Genomic DNA, 24,518 nt, shown 5'->3' on the forward strand with positions numbered 1-24,518 from the left:
GCATCCCCCCCCACGGCTCCTTTAGCCACAGACACACCGCCACCCTCACGGGTGACCCAGCAGCGACTCCCTCCGTATAGGAAGGCCTGCTTACTGCGGTTCCTAGGCTCCCCGGCCAGAACGGTGTGCGACCGGCCAACCCCGCCGTCCCGGTCGCGCGCGTCCGGCTCCAAGCAAAATCCGGAGCAGAGGCCTCTTTCGGGTTCCCGGGAGGCGGCGCGGCGCGGGCGGCGCGGCGGGCCGGGCATGCGCAGTGCACACGGCCGGCTCCCGGCGCCAGAAGGAAGCGTTCTCGGTGATCCCAGCGGCTGCGCTGGGGTATGCGGTACCGGCTTGCGTGGCTGCTGCACCCCGCGCTGCCCAGCACCTTCCGCTCCATCCTCGGTGCCCGCCTGCTGCCCTCGGAGCGCCTCTGCGGGTAAGTGGAACGGAGCGCCCGGACTCTCGGGGCCCGCGGGCCAAGGTGGTTTGGCGCTCGGGTTGCAAAGTGGTGATTCAGCACTTGAAGCCGCGCCGCCGCCGCCCCTCACGGCGCCCGTGCCGCCGACCTGGGCCCCGACGGCCGCCCCGAGGCCGCCGCGGCTCCCGGAAAGGCTGCTCGTCGGGACGGAGCGAGGGGCCCGGCCCGGCGCGGACTGGAGGACGTCCTTCAGGCTGGTGAGGGCGGCCGGGGAGCCGTGCCCCGGGGCCACAGGGCAGTGCCCCCAGGCAGGGGGCGCGGGGCAAGGGAGGAGCCACCCCGGCCGCCCCGGAGAGCCGCGCGGCGCCGCTCTCGCCGAGTCCTGCTACCGGCCCGGGGACGGGAGGCGGGCGCCCTTGGCGCGCGGTGGAGGCTGCGGGCGAGCCCGCTCCTCACCGTGCTCAGCGCTGCCTTCTCCGGGGGGCGCTGAGTGTCTAGGACCGTGTGGAAATCAGTGCCCGCGTTGGGGACGGTGAAAGTTTGCCTGGCTCCGCCGTGGTGAGGAGATAGTGCTGGGCTTCCTGTCGCGGGGGACTGGGAAGCAGAAAGACACCGTGGGGTCCTGTGCAGCAGCTGCCCGAGGGGAAATGGTGGGATATTTCCCCCCAATAATTGCAGGGATAGTGGCAAGCCCAGGGTCAGGGCGCGGGGTGTTACTGTCTGGTGGCGTGCTCCCTCCACTTCGCTAAATACTCTGATCTGTAAACAGAGATGGACAGGCGGCGTGGCCTTGCTCTCCTACCTCGGTACATTATTAGAACCTCTTTTGGTTTTAATCGTTAATATCCAGGACCTACTAAGTGCAGGGCACGGTGACAGATCCTCCGCGTGTTACGTCCGCGGGCTGCCTTCCAAGGAACTTACCGTATGTTGGAGCGGATTAAGACGTCTTGAGAGTACAGCCGCCTAAAAAGGATGCATGTGAGGAGGGTCAGAATGGGGTCAGTGTGGGCAGCGTGCGCTGTGGGAGCACAGTGGGGGTCAGAGATGGAACTGGGAGGGGGGTTGGTCCCGGCTGGTGGGGCAGAGGTGGGTGTAACCCAGCCTGGGTTGCAGGCTGTTTGTGTTGGGAGGACAGTAAGCAGATTTGTTGGAGCTTTAGAGAATTTCTCTGGGGGAATTAGGAGTTCGAAAGTTCTGCATTATAAGCCCGGAATAATGATAGCCTGGGCCTGGAATTTCGGTTTTTGCTTTCTCTAACTAAATAGTTGAATAATAGTGAATAGTGGATTAGGAGCTATTAAGCTCCTGGACTGAGAAGTTTAAAATTATGTTTTGACCATAGGTATTAAGTTTTGATCTGATGAAAGTAGTTTAGGAAGTCAGTTTGGTGGCTGTGTGTGGGATGTGGGGAGAGACCTGAGAGAGAGAAACCTGTTGGGATTTAGTTTTGAAGGGCTTGTGCAAAAAATGAATCTGTGGCACTTATTTCCCTCCTGTATTTCTCCCTGCCTCCACAAAACGCTCAACGCTCAACGGTAGGCAAAAAGATTGCTGGGATTAAAGAGAGAAGCGGGAGTGGTGAGCATAGGCGGGTGTCTGCCTCCATGGGGTTAGACTGCTTCATTTTGTCCTAGAAGTCATTGCTGATAGCCTAGACTTCGCTCCAGATTGTCTGCAGCATACAGAATTAGTGAATTTTAATAAATCATCCATTTAGACAGTTTTAGACAACTAAGTTTTTTGTTCCAGTTTAATTGGATTTTTTTCTATGGTTTTTCTTCACTGCTCTTTATTTCCATTGGTGAAGTCCATTGCATGGGTTCAAGAACCAGAGAGTTTTAAAATAAGATTGTTCTTAGTGGAGGTGTTTAGGAGATTCACAGCATAATGAATGAGATCAACCATCTAGAAAGCTCTACCCTAAAAATGAGTGACTGAGGCTATTACTGGTAGTGCAGGTCCAATCAAAGGGATCTGGACAGTTTTAGGCAGGAAAGCAGTAATGTTTAGAGCTACTACATGCTCAAGTCTTAAATTAATTGCAGCTTAATCTTACTGTAGGAAGAATGTGTTACAATACCACACAGCTGTTTAGTGAAGGAGCTGAGTTTTAACCCATGTCTGGATTGGTGTCTGAACTCTTGATTGTTACCATTATACTGCCTCTGCTGGTATTTGAACATTCATTTCCTGGCATTACCTCTTGAAGGATGCATGATCTTAAAGCATTTGTATAAGATCAGTTCATTTAAAAAATAGGCCTCATTGTCCTGTATTTAGCAATATTGGATAAAATGGGACAGTGTGGAATTATCTGAACTATGAGTGAATCTGGAGATAATAGCTCAGTTTCTAGTAGCTACTTGAGCATCTGTCATTTTACTTTGCAATGACTGTCCCACAAGCTTAGAAAACTGTTACTTACGTGAGACTACTGTGAAGATTCAGGCTTTCAACCAACTTTTGTTTGGTAGGTTTCCCCTACCCAGAGAAACAAAGAAACAGAGACCTTCTATCTGCTGGTTCAGTCCCCAGATGCTGGGTTGGCCAAAGCCAGGGGCTCAGAACTCCATTTGGGTTTCCTACATGGGTGGCAGGGACCCAAGCACTTGAGCCTTCACCTGCTGCCTTCCAGTGCTGGTTGACTCCCCAGATGGCCTCAATGGCCAGGGCTGGGCCAAGGTAAAGGCAGGATCCTGGGCTCCATCAGGTCTCCCACGTGGTAGCAGGAGCTCAAAGACCTGGGCCATTTTCTGCTGCTTTCCCATGTGCATTAGCTGGGAACTGGAAGGGAAGCGGAACAGCTGGGATGCAAACCAGCACTCATGTGGGATGCAGGCATTGTAAGTAGCAGCTTAACCCGCTGTGTCACTACACTGGCTCCCTGCCCCCTACCTAAGCTACTTTTAAGCAGAAAAATGTCTTTAGTAGTCTAAAAAGTTAGATTATCCATGAATCTTTTTGAAGCAGCAACTCAATTCACACACGGTAAAGTTACATACTGCATATATACCTTGAGAATTAAGGCTGGGGACAGTCTCTCAGCAAGGGCTGGCTGGTAGAGAAAAAAAGTTCCAGTGTGTGTTTTTATAAGAATTGATTTCCTTTCTGTTTTTCTGGTTAGATCTCCCAGTCATGTACCCAGAGGATCAGTCAGAGAGATAAGGCTAGAGCAATCTGTCGTAAGGGTAGATCCTCTAGGTATGTTGGATTCTGGAGTCTTGGGGAGGGCTTTCCCAACGGGCTTGCCTTCAGTCAGCCTCACGGTGGTCTGGCTGCGCTTTCAGCCACTGCTGGGATGTTTCCTTTCCAGGGGTCGCTCACTGTGCTCAGCACTGTGGGGGATGCAAAGACAGCCAGTTATAGTCCTGGTCTCCAGGAAATTTTGTCATAAACAGCAAGTAGATCCATTCCTTTACTTCAGTCATCTCCACTTTTGTGTTTTGTTGCATATTTCAGTTTATTTTGAAAGGCACTTCAAATTTTTTTTTCATAGCACTGTTTCTTTAAAAAGTGAGACTCACATAGGGTGGGTGTTCAGCCTAGCAGTTGAAGAGGCCTGTCCCACATCAGAGTACCTGGATTTAACACCTGACTCTGATTCCTGACTCCAGCTTCCTGCTGATGCACACCCTGGGAGGCAGTGGTGATATCTCAAGTAATTGGGGCCCTGCCACCCATGTAGATAACCTGGATTGAGTTCTCACCAGCCCAGGCCATTGTGGGCATTTGGGGAGTAAACCACTTGAATGTGAGCTCTGTCTCAAATTTAGAAAAAGGAAAATTAAGTAAATGAAAGTGGGAGTCACAAAATTCTTAGAGTTAAAAGCTATAAAACCTTTCTCCCCAAAGAATTGTTTGGTTTCTCTTTTTCCCTATTAAAAATATAACTGCTTTTTAAAATTAATTAATTATTTCAAGATTTAGGTATTTATTTGAAAGTCAGAGTTACAGAGAGAGTAGGAGACACACAGACACACACACACAGAGTTCTTCCATCCACAAGTTCACTCCCCCAGATGGCTGCAATGGCTGAGCTGAACCAGGCCAGAACCAGGAGCTTCCTTCAGGTCTTCGACATGGATAGTAGGGGCCTAAGCACTTGGGCCATCCTCCCCTGCTTTTCCCAGGCCTTTAGCAGGGAGCTGGATTGGAAGTGGAACAACCAGGGCTTGAACTGGCACCCATGTGGGGTGCAGGTGTCTCAGGAGACAGCTTAACCTACTGTGCTGTAGCACCAACCCTTGCTTTATATTTTTTGTAAGTGGTACTCACAAGCTGCTTATTGAAGAGAGGATATCATACTGTGCCTGACACAGTCGGACAGTACGTATTTATAATATAACTTAATTATATGATCTTCAAAACCATTTTTCTCTGCTGATTTCTCTTGCTTTATATTTGTTGGTGTTACCGTTTTCTCAGGTTAGCTTGAAAATTTGAATCTCTTTTTCCTTCATTGCCTGTTCCCAAGACCAAACTCTCTTGAGTCTTTTATCCCATAATGACTGCTAAAATTTCTTGGGGTAATTTTTTTTAAAGATTTATTTATTTATTTGAAAGGCAGAATTACAGAGAGGTAGAGGTGCAGAGAGAGAGAGAGAGAGTCTTCCATCTGCTGGTTCACTCCCCAAATGACCTCATTGGCCAGAGCTAGGCTGATCCAAAGCCAGAAGCCAGGAGCTTCTTTTGTGTTTTCCATGCAGGTGCTAGAGCCCAAGGACTTGGGCCATCTTCTACTGCTTTCCCAGGCCATAGCAGAGAGCTGGATCGGAAGTGAAGCATTGGGACTTGCTCGAACCAGCGCCTATATGGGATGCCTGCACTGCAGGTGGCGGCTTTATTTGCTACGCCACAGCTCCAGCCCCAAGAGATCTTGCATCCGCTGGTTCACTCCCCATATGGCTGCGACTGCCAGCGCTATGCCAGGCCAAAGTCTGGAGCTTCATCTCGGTCTCCCATGTGGCTGTACAGGCCCAAGCACTTGAACCATCTTCTGCTGCTTTCCCAGGAGCATTAGTAGGGTTCTAGATCAGAAGTGGAGAAGCTGGGACTTGAACTGGTACTCATATGGGATGTGATGCTGCAGGCGGCAGATTAACCCACTATGCCACAACACTGGCCCCTATTTTATTTATTTCAAAGCAAAGAGACACAGAGAGGGAGAGAGCGAGCAAGCTCTCATCTACTGATTTACTCCCCAGATACCTGCAGCAGGTAAAGCTGGGCCATCCCAAAGCCAGGAAGTCAACCCAGGCCTCCAGTGTGGATGACAGGGACCCAACTTCTTGAGCCGTTACCTGCTTCTTCCCAGAGTCTGCATTAGCAGGAAGCTGGAATCAGGAGTAGAGCCAGGATCGCAGCCTAGGCGCTCGTATATGGAATGTGGGCACCTCAGTTGGCAAGTCAACCACTCCAACTTATTGTCTCCTATACTTGACTGAAATGCCCTTCGGTCTTTTCTTTATATGACTAACTCCATCCTTTTTTTTTTTTTCTTCTTTTTTAAAGCACACTTTTTAATTTTTTATTTATTTGAAAGGCAGGGAGAAAAGAGATTGATTGATTGATTGATTAGTTTCCTTCCTCCTACCCATCTGCTGAATGCCCACAACAGCCAGTGTTGGTCCAGGCCAAAGCCAGGAGCTGGGAACTCAGTCAACATCTCCCACCTGGATAGTAGGGAGCCAGCCACCTCAGCTATTACCTGGTGCCTCTCAGAGTGCTTATTAGCAGGAAGGTGGAATTCAAACCCAGGCACTGTGATAGGAGATGCAGGGGTCCTGAAGTGGCATCCTTCTATGTCAAATACTCACCTCACTCCTTCCTTTTTAGACCTTATCCTGATCACACAGTTACTTTCCCTTGCTTAAACTTAATGATTTAAAAACATCAGTTTGACACTTAATCACATATTGCCTCTTTTTACGTCTTAATTATTTAATATTACACATACCACAGTATATAGGACAAAGAAGAGTAGTAAAATGAATGCTCGTGTCCCTACCATTTAGTTTAGGACATAGAACATTTGCACTAATTTTGGAAGCCTCTGTGCTCACCTTCCCAATTACATCCTTTTCTTCTCCCTGCAGAGGTCCTGCTATCCTGTATTTAGACAATAATTTAACAGCGTATCATTTAGTTTGTCTGCTTTTGATATTTACACAAATGTTTTCTTCTTTGAGAAACTCTTTATCTGACATTGTTTTTGAGACTCATTCATATAGGTAGCTCACTGCTGAATGACAGTCATATGTGAATATGCCCCTGATTTTTTTTTAATTCTGTTGGTAGAGATTTAGGTTGTTTGGTTTTATTTCCTATCACAAATAATCTGTGTCATTGGTACCCAGATTTTGAGTATCTTTTCTCCCTACACTAATTTATTTAACAATTTCGTCCAATCACATTGCTTTAAATGCTATCTGTGTATATTTTGTAAGCCACTAACCAAATGTGCCTATTTAAGTTAACTAAAATTGACAATTCAATTCCTCAGTCACCCTAGCCACATTTCACACCATTTGTGGCTAGTGACTACTGTATGGGGTAGTGTAGTTATTATAGAACATATCTATCATCATATTCTGTCAGATTGGCTTGATCTGTGCTCTGACAACTCCCAAATGTGTATCTCTAGCCAGAACTTCTCCCTTGAATTCCAGATTTAAATAATAAACTTACTTAACACTTTTCCTTGAGTGTATAATGTGTGTGTTAAACTTACCCCCCCCTTTTTTTTTTTGAAAGTTTTCTTTCTTTTTTTAAAAATTTTTTTATTTGACAGATAGAGTTAGACAGAGAGAGAGACAGAAAGAAAAGTCTTCTTTCCGTTGGTTCACCCCCCAAAATGGCCGCTATGGCTGGAGCTGCGCCAATTCGAAGCTGGGAGCCAGGTGCTTCCTCCTGGTCTCCCATGTGAGTGCAGAGGCCCAAGCACTTGGGCCATCCTTCACTGCCCTCCCGGGCCACAGCAGAGAGCTGGACTGGAAGAGGAGCAACCGGGACTAGAACCCGGCACCCATATGGGATGCTGGCGCCACAGGCGGAGGATTAACCAAGTGAGCCACGGTGCTGGCCTAAATTTATATCTAAAGCATGCCCCATGGGCACGGGCTTGAATCCTGGCTGCTCCATTTTGATCCAGCTCCCTGCTATGGCCTGGGAAAGCAGTAGAAGATAGCCCAAGTCTTTGGCCCTTGTACCCATGTGGGAGACCGGGAAAAAGCTCCTGGCTCCTGGCTTTGGATTGGCACAGCTCTGGCTGTTGTAGCCATCTGAGGAGTGAACCAGCAGATGGAAGACCTCTCTCTTTTTGCCTCTTTCTCTCTGTAACTCTGCCTTTCAAATAAATTAAATCTTAAAAAAACAAACAAACAAAAAAAACCTCTTTCCAGATCTTTTTTCACAAAACTGTCCTTCTCTCAGTATTGCCCCAGTTCAGTTAATGACATCTCTAATATTTCACTTGGTCAGGCTAATAACTTGGAGTCATCCTTGACATCTTTCCTGTTCTTATTTCCCTCATTCAGTTGGCATGCACATCCAGATTCTCACCCCTTCTCACTGCTGCCACCCTGGTCTGTATTACTGTCTTCCCCCCTGATTATTATTGGGCTCTTACCCAGTTTCTTTGTTTCTGCCCTGTGTTTCTACTGTTCTCAGCACTGGCAGTGTGACATTTTTGAAATAACAAATCATACTTTTGCTGCAGGGTGCCTTGTTTGTGGTTGGTCCCCATTGAGCTCAGATTTAAAGTTGAAGTTCCTACACTGTTCAGGAAGGCCTTTTACCACACCTCTGACCTTATTTCCAAACTGTTTACTTTCACTCAACACCAGTCAAACTTGATTGACTCACTTTTGCCCAAGATCATATATTCACTGAAATTTTCGGGTTTTTTTGTTTGTTTTTAAAGATTTATTTATTTATTTGAAAGGCAGAGTTACAGAGAGTCAGAAGCAGAGGCAGAGAGAGAGAGAGATCTTCCATCAGCTGGTTCATTCCCCAAAATGATGTAGCGGGTGGAACTGGGCTGATCTGAAGCCAGGAGCGAGGAGCTTCTTCCAGGTCTCCCACACGGGTACAAGGACCCAAGCACTTGGGCCATCTTCCACTGCTTTCCCAGGCCGTAGGAGAGAGCTGAATCGGAAGTGGAGCAGCCGAGTCTTGAGCCAGTGTCCATATGGGATGCTGTACCACAGGCAGTGGCTTTACCCGCTACACCGCAGCAGCGGTTCCAACTGTTTTTCCTCTCAGAAATTTCCTCTACCACCTAGATCAGAGAGGGCTTCACAAAGAACACAGGGTGTGAGCAAGTGTCTTTGAAGGAAGTATATACATTTGGTGAGCAGAGAAGGGGAGTTAAGAGAATATTTTAGATAGAAGGAGTAGTATTAGCAAAGGATCAGAAGGAGAATAGCTTACAATCAAAGAACAGTGAGATTTTGTCCTATAGAAAGTAGAGAGCCTCAGATGCTTTTTGAGTAATAGAGTGACATATGAAAGCTGTGGTTTTGGATGATTGATCTGGCTGGTTTTTGAAAGCATAATTTGAAATGCAGGCAGAGATTGACAAAGGACAAAGAAGTAGTACAAATGACAGTGTCTGCAAAAGACATGTGAAAGAAGTTTCAGCAGACGTTGGTGACTGATTGTTTATGGTGGGTGGTAGAAGGTCTTGTGTCTGAGTGGCTTGAGAATAGTGCTGAGATGAGCATAGTCTAGAAGGGCCCCTAGGGTGGAGAAGACTCTTGAAAGATTCAGCTGCAGGGCAGACCGTGGGCAGAAGTTTAGCTAGGTGAGATGTCAGTCCTTCCTGACAAGTGGCTAATTTTCCTGAGGCATGCCCAGAGAACTCGATTGGGTACAGCAGTGGGCACAATGGTGCAGTTATGTTGGCACTTTAGAGCTAGCTATTAGTCTCAGGAAATTGAGTGAGCCAGGTCTTCTCAGGGCAGTGGATAAGCCTGAGCAGATCTTAAGCACCTAGAAAGGAAATTGGCTATACTTCCAATTCCAGCTTCTTGCCAATGCACACATTAGGAGGCAACGTGTAATGGCTGAGGTGGTTGGGTCCCTGCTACCCTGTGGAAGACCTAGATTGAGTTATGGGCTACTGGCTTTGGCCTAATCCTGTCCCAGCTGTTGCAGACATTTGGGTGTGAGTTAGCTGATGGAAGATCTCTGTTTCTGTCTGCTTTTCAAAAAAAGAAAAAAGAAACTGGGACTGGCATTGTGGCGTAGAGAGTGAAGCAGCTGCCTGCGATACCATTATCCTTTAAGAGCCCCCCTCTCTCCCTCTCTCTCCCTCTCCCTCCCTCTCCCTCTCCCTCTCCCTCCCTCTCCCTGTCCCTCTCCCTCCCTCTCCCTCTCCCTCCCTCTCCCTCTCCCTCTCCCTCCCTCTCCCTCTCCCTCCCTCTCCCTCTCCCTCCCTCTCCCTCTCCCTCTCCTTCTTTCTCTGTAACTCTAACTTACAAATAAAATAAATAAATCTTTAAAAAAAAAAAAAAAGAAACCAAAATGATGATCCAGTTCACAGATAGGTAGCTCAGGGGAATTCAATTAAAATATCAGAACCAGTTGATGAGTTCTGAGCTACTGCTGGGGTTTCTTAAATTTCTTCTGCTTCAGGTTAGAACAGGAATTACATGCGGAGCTTTCCATTTATTGTCTTGTTTAATGACCACAATAATTTTGCAAGAGAGTGGTATTGTTGTTATCTTCTGTTTTCAGATAAGGAGACTGAGGATAAAAAGGTTTACTTGGGGGGTGGGGTGGGGTGGGGGGGTGTGGCACTGTGACACAGCGGGGTTTATGCCCTGGGGCCAGTTCTAGTCCTGGCTTCTCCTCTTCCAATCCAGCTCTCTGCTGTGGCCTGGGAAAGCAGTGGAAGATGACCCAGGTCCTTGGGCCCCTGCACCCGCGTGGGAGACCCGGAAGAAGTCCTGGCTCCTGGCTTTGGATTGGCACAGCTCCAGCCATGGTGGCCATTTGGGGAGTGAACCATCAGATGGAAGACCTCTCTCTCTCTTTCTGCCTCTCCTCTCTGTGTAATTCTGACTTTCAAGTAAAATAAATAAATCTTTTTTTTAAAAAAAAGGTTTAATTGCTCAAGCACATTAAAGTGGTAAATAGCTTCGGCAGATGTGAAGTCAGGTTGGGTCACTCAAAAACATTGGGATTGGTCATTCTCTACCTCTAGATCTCTATGGTGGAGAAGTCAGAACAGGACTTGGAAACGGTATACTTGGTAGATGAGTAGTATTAAATCTGAAGCAGCCATTTGAAACAGGACTAAAACTTGGTAAGAAGGACTTGGATATGCATGGATATACAGAAAATACTGAGAAATGCTAATGTTTGGGAATAAGGGGTGGCGATGTTGGGAATTGGAGAGGCAGAGACAATATAAGAAGCAGAATAGTCACCCAAAGAGGTTTTGAGGGAGATGGGGTTTGAGAAAAGATAAAGACCATTTTAGGCTGGTGCCGCGGCTCCACCTGCGGCGCCGGCACACCGGGTTCTAGTCCCAGTTGGGGCGCCGGATTCTGTCCCGGTTGTCCCTCTTCCAGGCCAACTCTCTGCTGTGGCCCGGGAGTGCAGTGGAGGATGGCCCAAGTGCTTGGGTCCTGCACCTGCATGGGAGACCGGGAGAAGTACCTGGCTCCTGGCTTCAGATTGGCGCGATGCGCCGGCTGCAGCATGGCGGCCATTGGAGGGTGAACCAACGGTAAAAGGAAGACCTTTCTCTCTGTTTCTCTCTCTCTCACTGTCCACTCTGCCTGTCCAAAAAAAAAAAAAAAAAAACAAAAACAAAAAACAAAAAACAAAAAAAAAAACATTTCATTGGTAAACAAAGAGGGAGGGGTAGAAGACAGATTTCATGGGGTCCTACAGAATGATTTTGAGAAATTGAAGTATTATGTTTGGAGAAAGTAGCTGGGGAAGAGCAGGACTGAGCAAAAGTATGAGGGAAAATAGGGAAGGTGATATGAGTGACTGAAAGGAAGAAGGCAGTGGAGAACTTTACCCAAGAAAGGGCTTGGCAAAAGTGGACACGAAGGTGTGAGGGGTGAAGGTGAAAGCAAATGATGGAGATGCTAACATTGGAAAAATAAAGACATGTTCAGAGATAGGTCTTGATTTAAGAGAGGCAGTTGCTGATAAAGAATAAGACAAGGTGAGTGACCTTACCCACTCAAAGCCTCATTTGAGAAAGAACCTTTCTAACTCTACATTCTGGCATTTTTCCTCTGTGCTGTTATACTGGAAGTCCAGGTGCTAGATTTTTAGGACTGCCACCAGGGTCCAGTAGGGAGTATGAATTCCAGATCCTTTGCCCAACTTTATGGACCACTTAATTTTAGGACCCATGGCCTTACATTGAGACCAAGAGCTCTGAAGGAATACCTTTAATGGTTACCCCTGGCACCTAGTACAGAGATCGAAAGAACATAAGAGTTCAATATGTGTTTGTGAGATGAAGGACATGTGTTTCTGAAGTCAGGAGTCTTAGACATAAAGATGATTGAGTTTTTGGTCACAATTTGCCTTGTCATACTCTAAATGTCAACACAGCCAGTAAGTAGTATTTGTGAGTATTTCTTTTATTATTATTATTATTATAAGGAAACTAGAGGTTGGATTATATCTCTAAGGTTTCTTGCAGTGCTCCATTGTTCATGGAAATAAAGTTTGAAAAAAGGACATAAGAGATAGGATAGTATGGTGGAAAAGAGCTCTCTATACAGAGGCTCCCATTTCACCCGGATCCTAGTCTTGGTTTTGCCAATAGCTGGCTATGTGGTTGTGGATGCTGTACCAGATCATCCTTAAAGTTCCTACTACCTCTTATACCTTGAGATTTTGAACACTCTGCTGTTGAAACCCAAAAAGGAATTTTGCCATGTTCTCTAAATGTACTGTATTTCTGAGAATAGGCCAAGTTTCTCATAATCAATTAGAGTCATTATGCCACTTTAATTGAATTTCTGGCAGTAGAAATTATATAATTTCTTTATGGATTGAAGAATATATAATAAAAAGTATTACTCTGACATTTCATCTGGTACATGTCAATATTTCTGATCAGTTGGTGCTCTTTACAGTTTATTTTTCAAATAGTGCTAGTTTCCTTTGTAGTATCATAATGAAGTCTTTGTAAAGATTAGCTTATGAGAAAGATAATAGTGCTTATTAGAGAGTGTTTTATCAGAAAGGATGCAGATTTTCTTGCCATAGTAACTGGATAAAAAATTCCCAGTTGGGGTATGCATTTGGGCTAGTGGTTAAGATGCTGGATGGAACACCTACATCCTACAATGGAGAGTGTGGGTTTCATCCCAGCTCTGGCACCTCATTCTAGCTTCTTCCTTTTTTTTTTTTAAGATTTTATTTATTTATCTGAGAGGTAGAGTTACAGACAGTGAGAGAGAGAGGCAGAAAAAAAAGCTTTCATCACCAGTTCACTCTCCAAATGGCTGCAATGGCTGGAGCCAGGAACAACTTCTGGGTCTCCCATGAGGATGCAGGCCCCAAGTGCTTGGGCCATCTTCTACTGCTTTCCCAGGCCATAGCAGAGAGCTGGATCGAAGAGGAGCAGCCAGGACTAGAACTGGTGCCCATATGGGATGCTGGCACCGCAGGTGGAAGATTAACCTACTGTGCCACAGTGCTGGCCCCTCTAGTTTTTTGCTAATGCAAACCCTGGGAGGCAGTCATGATGACTCAAGTAGGTGGGTTCCTGCTACCCACTTGGGAGGCAGGGGTTAAGTTCCCAGACTTTAGCCCTGGCTGTTAAAGGCATTTGGGGGGAGGGAGTTTCTCTCTCTCTTTCTCTCTCTCTGTTGCTCAAATCAACCAATCTAAATGTAATTAAAAAATACATCCAATGATATTTACTAGCATGATGGGCCCTGCAATTAATTTATCAGTTGATTTCTTTTTCTCTTGTCCATAAAATAAAATGACCATAGAGTGAACCTAATGCATAGTTGAGTCTGAAGGAGATTCTGAATTCAGTGCTTGTATTGGTGATTTTTTACTTTGTTTCTTTCTTTTTTTTTTTTTTTTAATTAATTTATTTATTTGACAGGCAGAGCTACAGAGAGAAAGGTCTTCCATCCACTGGTTCACTCACCAAATGGCTGCAATGACCAGAACTGGCCCATTCTGAAGCCAGGAATCTGGAGCTTCCTCAGGGTCTTCAATGTGGGTGCAGCAGCCCAAGCACTTGGGCCATTTTCCATTGCTCTCCCAGGCCATGAGCAGAGAACTGGATCAGTACAGGAGCAGCTGGGACATGAGCCGGCACCCATATGGAATGCTGGTGCTGCAGGCGGAGGCTTAACCTACTATGCCACAGTGTCGGCTCCTGCATTGGTGATTTTTTGAAGAACACATGACATATCACATATGCACTAAAAATCAACCATTCTGCCAAGTAAAGGAAAATTTAAAGTAAATCTATTGAATATATAGCTGCTTTTTAAAATTAATTTTTTATATTTATCAAAATAATACATGAACAGTTTTATAGTATAGGTCAAATAGCCTTAAAGGGTTTATAGCAAAATTAGCAGTTCTCTGTTCTTACCCCATACTTTAGTTCCTGATCCCCAGAAACAACTACACTCAACTCTTCTCACTATTTTTTTGACATTTGTTTTAATTTTTCCAAATAGTATATCATTTTGTTATTTCATTTTTTAAAAGATTTATTATTTATTTGGAAGTCAGAGTAAAAGAGAGAGAGAGAGAGAGAGAGAGAGAGAGAGATAAAGGAAGAAACAAAGAAAAAAAGAGATCTTCCACCTGCTGCTTCACTCCCCAAATGGCTGCAACAGTTGCAGCTGGGCTAGACTGAAGCAAGATCCTGGAACTCCATCTGGGCCTCCCACATGGGTGGCAGGGTTTCAGGTACTTGGGCTGTCTTCCACTGCTTTCCCCGATGCTTAGCAGGGAGCTAGATTCAAAGTGAAGCAGCCAGGACTCAAACCAGTGTTCACATGGGATGCCAGTGTCACAGGTGGTGGTTTAACCTGCTATGCCACAACACTAGCCTATTCTGTTATTTCTTGATTTCTTATTTTGGAAATTATCTGTTAATTTGTTTCTGTGATAGCTAAATATTTAATTATCTTTCCTTTTCCTTTCCTCTTGCCCCATCTTACCAAAATCACAGATTTTAGGTATAGCAGTATCTAGTGTTCACCTTATTATGATTTTGTGTTGTTCACTTCTGAGCTAAATAGTGTAATCTGATTACATTTTTTTCTTACTCATCTTTTTGTTTTTGTCATTTTAAAGATTTCCTGTTGACATATTTCTGATCCTTCCCACTTGATATGGTTTGTTTTTATTATTTTATTTTATTTTTATTTATTTATTTTTTGACAGGCAGAGTGGACAGTGAGAGAGAGAGACAGAGAGAAAGGTCTTCCTTTTGCCGTTGGTTCACCCTCCAATGGCCGCCGTGGCCGGTGGGCTGCGGCCAGCGCACTGCGCTGATCCGATGGCAGGAGCCAGGTGCTTCTCCTGGTCTCCCATGGGGTGCAGGGCCCAAGCTGGGCCATCCTCCACTGCACTCCCGGGCCACAGCAGAGAGCTGGCCTGGAAGAGGGGCAACCGGGACAGAATCCGGTACCCCGACCGGGACTAGAACCCGGTGTGCCGGCGCCACAAGGCGGAGGATTAGCCTATTGAGCTGCGGTGCCGGCCTTGGTATGGTTTGAATGTGGTTTTTAATCCTTTTTAAAATGTATTTATTATTTGAGAAGCAAAGAAAATGATAACTCCCACCTACCAGTCCACTTCCCAATTGCCTGCAATGTCTGTGGCTGGGCCAAAGCTGGGTCAGGTCTGAAGCCAAAGCCAGGAACCAGGTATTCACCCAAGTCTCCTACATGGGTTTGCAGAAACCCAACCACCTGAGCCATCAGTGCTGCTTCCCCAGGGTTTGCATTAGCAAGAAGCTGGAGTCAGGAGTCAGAGGCAGGCTCAGGTGTCCCAACTGGCATCTAGTCACTAGAACAAACACTGCCCTTTGATATGGCTTAAATGTGTCCCCCAAAGGTTCGTGTGTTGGAAACTTGGACCCAAGAGATGTTAAGAGGTGGTGGAATCTTTAGGAAGTAGAATCAGTGCAAGGTAATTAGGTCACTGGGGGTGCTGCCAGTGGTTAGAATTAGTTTTCATGGGACTCAGGTTAACTCATGGAAGAGACTTGTTATCAAAGAGCAAGCTGGTATCTCCCTGCTCTCCTTTTTTTTTTTTCTTTCTTCACTGTGTGATTTCTCCTCTCATATGTTCCCGCCATGATGCTATCCACCATGATGTGACAAAGGGAGTTGGCTCACAAGAGCCAGCGTCACTGCCATGCTCTTGAGCCTCCAGAACTGTGAGCTAAATAAACCTCATTTCTTTATCCATTACCCAGCTTCAGGGTACAATTTTGTAGGTGATCATATCCATTAGCTGTTGGTTTACTTTTAAAAAAATGTTCACTTGAATTTATTTGAGAGCAGAGAAAGAGATATTTTAAAAAATGGTACATTTGGAATTTTTGTCAGCCTGTGGTTGTTTTTTTAAGATTTATTTATTTGAAAGGTGGAATTACAGGGAGAGAAGGGCAGGTAAAGAGAGAGATTTTCATTCTCTAGTTCACTCCCCAGTGGCTGTAAAGGTCAGGGCTGGGCCTGGCTAAAGCCAGGAACCAAGAGCTTCATCTGGGTCTCCCACATGGGTGCAGGGACCCAAGCACTTGGGCCATCTTCTGCTGCTTTCCCAGGCACATTAGCAAGGAGCTGGATTGGAATTGGAACACCCTTGACTTGAACCAGGGTCTGTATGGGATGCCAGGATGGTAGGTGGCAGTTTAACCCTCTATCCACAGCACCAGACAGCTAGAATGTCTTCTAATAGCTTCTTGAGAAAGAGCACATGAGAGATAACTTGTTTTATGTATGTATGTATTTGAGAGGCAGGAAGGATAGAGACAGCGAGTTCCCATCTACTGAGCCACTCCCAATATACACACACTGGCTGGGATCTGAAGCCAGGAACTGGAACTGAATCCAGGTCTCTTACATGGCTGAAAGGAACTCAGCCACTGAGTCATCTTTTGCTGCCTCCCAGGGTCAGCATTAGGATACTAGAATCAGGAACCACAGTCTAGGAAGTCAAACATAGGCACTCTGCTGTGGGGTACAGGTATTCTAATCAGCATTTTAACTGCCAGACCAGGATCCACTCAAAAAGGTGATGTTTTAAGGATCGAATGATTTCCTAATCAGAAAAGTGTAGAACTGGGTTTTAGTGTGAATGTACACATTCATTGATGAAGTCTACAAATCTGAGAGATGACCTGAATGGCTTCTCCCTCCTCCAACCCCACCCTCGACAATTCTAGGAGTTTAAGTCCTTGAGAATTAATTTAGTTTAATTGTATAGCTGATAGTTAAAACAACAAACTTTTTTTTTTTTTTTTTTTGACAGGCAGAGTGGATAGAGAGAGAGAGAGAGAGAGAAAGGTCTTCCTTTTTGCCGTTGGTTCACCCGCCAATGGCCACTGCGGCCGGTGCATCGTGCCGATCCCAAGCCAGGAGCCAGGTGTTTCTCCTGGTCTCCCATGGGGTGCAGGGCCCAAGCACGTGGGCCATCCTCCACTGCCTTCCCGGGCCATAGCAGAGAGCTGGCCTGGAAGAGGGGCAACCGGGACAGGATCGGTGCCCCGACTGGGACTAGAACCCGGTGTGCCGGCGCCGCAAGGCGGAGGATTAGCCTGTTAAGCGATGGCACCAGCCACAAACTTACTTTTTTAAAAGATTTTATTTATTTATTTGAGAGGTAGAGTTACAGTGAGAAGGAGAGAAGAAAGGTCTTCTGTCCATTGGTTCACTCCCCAAATGGCCGCAACAGCTGGAGCTATGCTGATCCAAAGCCAGGAGCCAGGTGCCTCTTCCTGGTCTCCCATGTGGGTGCAAGGGCCCAAGGAGTTGGGCCGTCTTCCACTGCTTTCTCAAGCCACAGCAGAGAGCTGGATCGGAAGAGGAGCAGCCGGGATTAGAACCGGCGCCCATATGGAATGCTGGTGCTGCAGGTGGAGGGTTAACCCACTGCACCACGGTGCCAGCCCCGCAACAAACTTTCAAAGACACTCCTGGACAAAGACTCCCTTTGCCAGACTTTGACCAAAAACAAAACAAAACAAAACAAAACTTTTTTTTTTCTTTTTTCTTTTTAGTTGAATTTTAGCTTTTTAACTGAACTTAGACTTGCTTCTACTTTTATGGAGCAAGTGCATTTGAAATTTTGCTTTTCAGACAAAGAATAAACACAAACATCAGTTATTATTTTTCTTCTCTCTTGAATTAGTGAAAGTTCCTGCCTTCCCTTCTGTTGGGCAGCCCTGTTGCTTCTGTGTACTTTGCTGAGAACCAAGAAATGCTGAGGGTGTTGAGCACTATTCAGTTGAGAGAAAGATGTTCTTGAGTTCAGAGTCTGTTCCTGGAAGGTCTCAATGAGATTGATTTCTGGTTCTGAGCTTAGACTTCAGACCACTCCAGACTACTGTCCAATTGACAAAATGTCTTATTTTCTCTGTTGCTATATCCTCTTGAGAGCCAGTGTGATGTAGTGGAAAACTTACTCTTGACTTTTTTTTTTTTTTTTTCAATTTTGAGCAGGTTAAATATACACAGGCCTCTTTTTACTAAGCATTAAACTAAGTAGCCTCAAAGCTCTCTTATTAATTCTAATAAGTCCTCACTTTTTATTGTTTTTTGGGGGGAGGGACCGTATATGACCAAATATAAAGCAGGTTACTGCAGAGCAGTAGTCTGGGATGTGATATGTGGATAGGTTTTGCAGTTGTGATTTTTACATGCAAATCAACACTTAAAAATCCCAGACAGTCCTTTTTGGGAAACTGGGAAGATGTTATCAGTGGGCCTAACCTAGTGAAGATGTGTTCTCTCTGAAAGGGCATTTCTTCCTTCACCAGAATCTGCTTTGCTCATTTACATAACCCTTTTGACTTTATAAACATTATATTTATGATCCTTCCTATAAAGTGATTGGAGGAAATCAGTCTTATTAGCTTTTAGATGTACTTAAGTTTCCTGGTAGTAGTAAACATGAAACAAAACACCAATGTAAATTACTCTGAATATACAGAAACGATTGTGTAATCAGGACTACCCCCCTCCCCCACCATGTTTGTAGTTTACAAAGAATGATCACATCATCGTATTTAATCCTTATGGCAACCATGTGAGGGTGATAGGGAAATGAAAAATCCCACAGCTCTTAAATGTGAGACAGTTCTGCTGTCTCTGATTTCGTGTTACTGTCTATAACCCAGGTGAGGAGGAAGGAGAAAGGAGGGTGGCTGTGTGGGGGAGCACTTTAGATTTGCTGCCAGGAAAGTAGGTAGGGCTAGGTGAGCATACATGAGCGGAGTAACAAGTTCCTTCTCTCCATCTCAGCATTTCTAGAGGTGTCCACAAGAAGAGAGTGGGAATGGAGGGCAAATAAGTGTAGGCATTCACAAAGATGGTGAATGTAGTACCAAGTAACAGGTAGGGAAGACCAAGGGGACCACTTAGAGCCAGGTGGATCTATTAGGGGCTCTGGTTGGTCAGTTACATAAATAAGGCAGACTACACAACTGACTGGGGGGGCAGCACTGTGACATAGTGGGTTAATCCACTGCCATCCACTTCCTGTAGCACTGGCATCCCATGTGGCCACTGGTTCGAATCCCTGCTACTTCACTCTGATCCAGCTCCTTGCTATTATGCCTGGGTTCCTGCACCCACATGGGAGACCCAGAAGAGGCTCTTGGCTTCCGGCTTCCGGCTTCGGCCTGGTCTGGCCCTGGTCATTGTGGCCATTTAGGGGGTAGACCAGTAGGTAGAAGATCTTTGTCTTTCCTTCTCTCTTTTTCTGTAACTCTGCCTTTCAAATAAATAAAATAAATTTAAAAAAAAGAAAGAAAGGAAGGAAGGAAGGAAGGAAGAAAGAAAAGGAAACTACTGGTAGGAGTACTGTTCCCAGAAACTGAGTAGACAAAACTGTTTGATCAGTTAGGTACATGGTTAAGCCTTTTTTTTTTTTTTTAAGGTTTATAAAATGGATATTTTATTTGTACTTAAACTTATAATCAACTAGCCAAACTGATACTATATTATGATGCAGCAAAATATAAAACATCTTTCTGTAGAGTTTTGAACAAATTAGGGTTTTGGTAAAACAGCAAAAGAGGCAGAGGATGTCAATGAGTTCATTATACTTTAACCCTTTAAACTTTTTTTCATAAATAGTCTCCCAGTCCCAGAAAACATGAATAATTCTTCACACTTCTTTGTTTATTTCCTGTTCTTCAGACTTCTTTCTTTATTTCCTGTTCTTAGGGTTATAGCCTGATCCTGAAGACATCCAAACTAGTACTGTATCTGGTTATCCATGGCTGGAGACATCTTTCCTCATGCTGTCCATCAGCAGCCAAGGCTAATAAAACCTCTTTGGTTAAATGCCAAGCCTGCCCCTTACCCCAGCCCAAACTGACAGAAAAGACACCTTGAGAACCAGGATGTCAGGGCAAAGATTCATGGCTCTTTTTTTTTTTTTTTTTTTTAAGAAGGTTTATTTATTCATTTGAAAGGCAGAGTTACACAGAGAGAAGGAAAGGCAGAGAGAGGGGGAGAGGGAGAGAGAGAGATCTTCCATACGCTGATTCACTCCCCAATTGACTGCAATGGCTGGAGCTGTGCTGATCTGAAGCCAGGAGCCAGGAGCTTTTTCCAGGTCTTCCAAGCAAGTGCAGGGGCCCAAGGACTTAGGGCATCCTCCACTGCTCTCCCAGGCCATAGCAGAGCTGGATTGGAAGTGGAGCAGCCAGGTCTCAATCTGGTACCCATATGGGATCCCGGCACTGCAGGTGGCAGCTTAACCTGCTATGCCACAGTGCCAGCCTCAGTTCATGGCTCTAAAAACAAAAGAAAACAAAACAAAATGAATTCTGCAAGAAAAGAAGTAATACAGCCGTTGCCCAGAGTGAAGTTGGATAATATACCCATCTTCACACATCTTTGAGCTGTATATGTGTGTTTTGAAGATTTACTTATTTATTTGAAAGGCAAAGTTACAGAGAGGCAAAGAGAGAGAGAGAGAGAGAGAGAGAGAGAGAGAGAGAGAGGTCTTCCATCTGCTAGTTCACTCCCTGAATGGCCACAATTGAGCCAATCCAAAGCCAGCAGCCAGGAGAGGTCTTCCAGGTCTCCCATGTGGTTGCAGGGGCCCAAGCATTTGGGCCATCTTTTACTGCTTTCCCAGACCATAGCAGAGCTGGATTGGAAGTGGAGCAGCTGGGACTCGAACTGGCACCCAAATGGGATGCTGGCACTACAGGCAGCAGCTTTACTTGCTACGCCACAGTGCCTGTCACAATAAATAATCTTTAAAAAAGAAAAAAAGTTATGGCATCATGATGGCTTCTGCAAAGATTTCAGTGGGAAGCCAAGCAGAGTTATGCTACAGAGTTGGAGCCCCTGCATGGGGCCCCTGATGGGGTGATGCCTAATAGGGCTATGGGAGACCCCAGGAAGGAATAGTGACCAGCTATGTGAAACACACCGACATCATCAGGCCTTAGAGAGTAGCTGTGTAGGCAGAGACTAACAGAGACAAAGAAATATGAAAGTCTCCACCTAGATTCCGAAGGATGTCTCAGGCAACCCACAGGCCCAGGTGAAGACCTGTCATAGAGGTTGAGGCACTGAAGACAGAGAGAGACCCACTAGGGCATTGGTAAATGGGAATGAGAGGTCAGAGCTGACGCAGATTGCCTACCAGGACAATGCCTCGTGGAGTTGCAAAGACAAGACTCCAGCTTGTGAGACCTGAAGCATGAACTGTGACCAGCAAACACATGGAGGTGGGGCTGCCTAAGCCCTTGAGAGCACATTCTTCACCCTTCTACCCCAGTGTTCTCCGGGTTCCAGACTTCAAACTTCAGGATTTAATATTTGCCCTCCTGGGTTTCAGTTTTGCTTCATGCCAGTTGTTTTTGTTCTTCCTTTTTGGAATGGGGATATATACCCTGTTCCTGTCCCACAACTGTATCTTGGAAGTATGTGCCTTGTTTTTGATTTTACAAGGGCTCATAGCTAAAAGAGTTTGCCTTCAATTTCACATGAGACTTTTGACTTGGGTCTTTTGAAATAATGCTAGACTGGGTTAAGACTTTGGAACTGTTGAATATAGAATGATACATTTTGCTCTGTGAGATGGATGTGAACATTTGGGGATGGGGTCATTGATAGAATGCTGCCATTTAGATGTTGAATGTCCGCCAGAAGCCTGTGTGTTAAAGATGTGGTCCTCAGGGTGGCGCTGTTGGGAAGTGTTGGAACCTTTAGAAGGTGAGGCCTTTGGTTGCATTGCTACTTGGATTCTGGAGCCACAGTGCATGGACTTGAATCTTGGAGCTATCTGTTGCCTGTTTGTGACCTGAGACCCGTCACTTCCCTTTACAAGCCTCTGTTTCCTCATCATAACCTAAGAACAATAATAGTGTCTGTCTCACATGAGTGTGGCGAGAATTCAGTGAGGAAATGGATGCAATGTGTTTGTCAGTTGATCCAAATTCAGAAACTGCAAAAGTGAAAAAGGCATTATTTGGGGTCTTAGGAACTTTGGGAAACACCAATTCAAATCGTTTTAAATAGGTATTTTGAAGAGGCAAAAAGCCTATGTATGATTTAGTACAAAGCAGTAAAATGTCTTGTGGGGAAGCTGCTGTCGGAATTGAAAACAAGTGCTATATAGTAGGGGCCCTGTGACTAATAAAGGATAAAATAATGAATATACTTATTATATGGATAGGATTAAGCGTTAAAGTGATTCTATAATAGAATTGTTTGGTAATAATAACAATAGATAGAATTAAAAAGGCAGCCGGTACCGTGGCTCACTAGGCTAATCCTCTGCCTGCGGTGCCGCCACCCTGGGTTCTAGTCCTGCTAGGGGCACCGGATTCTGTCCTGGTTGCTCCTCTTCCAGTCCAGCTCTCTGCTGTGGCCTGGGAAGGCAGTGGAGGATGACCCAAGTCCTTGGGCCCATGCACCCGCATGGGAGACCAGGAAGAAGCACCTGGCTCCTGGCTTCGGATCAGCACAGTGCGCCGGCTGTAGTGGCCATTTGGGGGGTGAACCAACGGAAGGAAGACCTCTCTCTCTCTCTCTCTCTCTCTCCCTCTCAGTCTAACTCTGCCTGTCAAAAAAAAAAAAAAAAAAAAAGAATTAAAAAGGAGTGCTCCAACATGGGAAGCAGTCTGTACAGCAGACTCATAGAATGACAATTGATTTAAGTAGCACTCTGATCTCAGAATCAACCCTTAAGTCATTCTGGTCTGACTGATAAGCGCATGAGAACAGTTCAGGCCTGGAAGGCCAAAACGCTGTGGCAAAAAGTGTCCTACATCAAGTACATTTTTGGGTGAGACCCCAGGGAAAGAAGTGGTCATCAAAGAAGGATGTACTTTTCTCTGAAGGGAGGAGGGAGCTTCTATTTTGCTTATGGCCTTGTCTAAATACTGACAGAGTTTATCAATTCAAAAGGCTTCCATAGCCTAGGCAGCTCATGTCAAGAACCTCTGGTAGTCACTGACGTTGTTAATTGTTAAATTAACAACAGGAGTCACTGCGCACTAACTTCCCATGCAGGACCTCTGTCCTCAAAGGGTTGTATTATGAGAGTTAATAGTAAAACTTGTTCTCAAAGATTTACTTCATTTTAGTGTATTAAGTGGAGGATATTTTCTGTCCCATAAGTTGTAGTTATGTCTAAGTACTCGCAAAAGGTGTATCATTCTTGGGTTCTTCTTTAAAGTTAATTAAGTTTCTCAAAAAAAGAATGCTTAAAGAAGTGAAATTAACTTTAAGATGCAATGACTTTGTCTCAACTGTTGAGGAATAGTTTTTTTTTTTTTTTCATACAGTTTATTGAACTCTTTTCTTAGTATAGAGTTAATCTTCTGGGTATAAAGTTAATTTAAAATAGATCTTAGTAAAAAATAAGATTGGGAATAGGAGCGGGAGGAGGAAGAGGCGTGTGGGTGTGAGCAGGAGGGTGGATATGGTGGGAAGAATCACTGTGTTCTTAAAGTTGTGTTTATGAAATGCATGAAGTTTGTATTCCTTAAATAAAAGGTTTCTTTGGGGAAAAAAAAAAGAATGCATATACTTAATAAAAATGACCATAGAACAGGAGTCCAGAAACCTTTTTTTTTTTTTTTTTGACAGGCAGAGTGGACAGTGAGAGAGAGAGACAGAGAGAAAGGTCTTCCTTTTGCCGTTGGTTCACCCTCCAATGGCCGCTGCGGTAGGCGCGCTGCGGCCAGCGCACCACGCTGTTCCGATGGCAGGAGCCAGGTGCTTCTCCTGGTCTCCCATGGGGTGCAGGGCCCAAGCACTTGGGCCATCCTCCACTGCACTCCCTGGCCACAGCAGAGAGCTGGCCTGGAAGAGGGGCAACCGGGACAGAATCGGTGCCCCAACCGGGACTAGAACCCGGTGTGCCTGCGCCGCAAGGCGGAGGATTAGCCTACTGAGCCGCGGCGCCGGCCTATTTTTTTTTTTAAGATTTATTTATTTATTTGAAAGTCAGAGTTACACAGAGAGAGAGGAGAGGCAGAGAGAGAGAGAGGTCTTCCATCTGATGGTTCACTCCCCAGATGGCCACAATGGCAAGAGCAGTGCCGATCTGAAGCCAGGAGCCAGGAGCTTTTTCTAGGTCTCCCACGCGGGTGCAAGGGCCCAAGGACTTGGGCCATCTTCTACTGGTTTCCCAGACCATAGCAGAGAGCTGGATTGCAAGTGGAACAGCCAGGACTTGAACCGGCACCCATATGGAATGCTGGCACTTCAGGCAGCGGCTTTACCTGCTGTACACCAGCCCCTTGATGTGCCTCTTGAGTCTCTCGGCACAGTGGAATGAGAGTTCCATTCCTGGGCTGCAGCTGAGGTCAGGGGCATATCCTTACCCATTACTGGCCTCCTGACTCCATTTTGAAACCATAGTTTTCCTTGTATTTTCAGGGTGTACGTCT

At 45.5% G+C, this 24,518-nt stretch overlaps 1 protein-coding gene across 4 annotated transcripts in view; it reads left to right on the forward strand.

Moving 5' to 3' along the window:
• The first annotated feature begins 269 nt into the window (after positions 1-269).
• Positions 270-24,518, forward strand: part of IDE (insulin degrading enzyme) — a 115,627-nt gene continuing 91,378 nt past the window's right edge. For 3 of the 4 annotated variants that reach the window (XM_062215198.1, XM_062215196.1, XM_062215197.1), the window contains exon 1: positions 270-418. In XM_062215198.1, coding sequence (XP_062071182.1) covers positions 321-418 — 98 coding nt within the window. In that variant the 5' untranslated portion in view covers positions 270-320. Of the gene's footprint in view, positions 419-639; positions 658-24,518 lie in introns of those variants that run through there. The other variant, XM_062215199.1, reaches the window with a different exon arrangement.

Source organism: Lepus europaeus, chromosome 17 (genome assembly GCF_033115175.1).
Source record: "Lepus europaeus isolate LE1 chromosome 17, mLepTim1.pri, whole genome shotgun sequence".
Classification (NCBI taxonomy): Eukaryota; Metazoa; Chordata; class Mammalia; order Lagomorpha; family Leporidae; genus Lepus; species Lepus europaeus.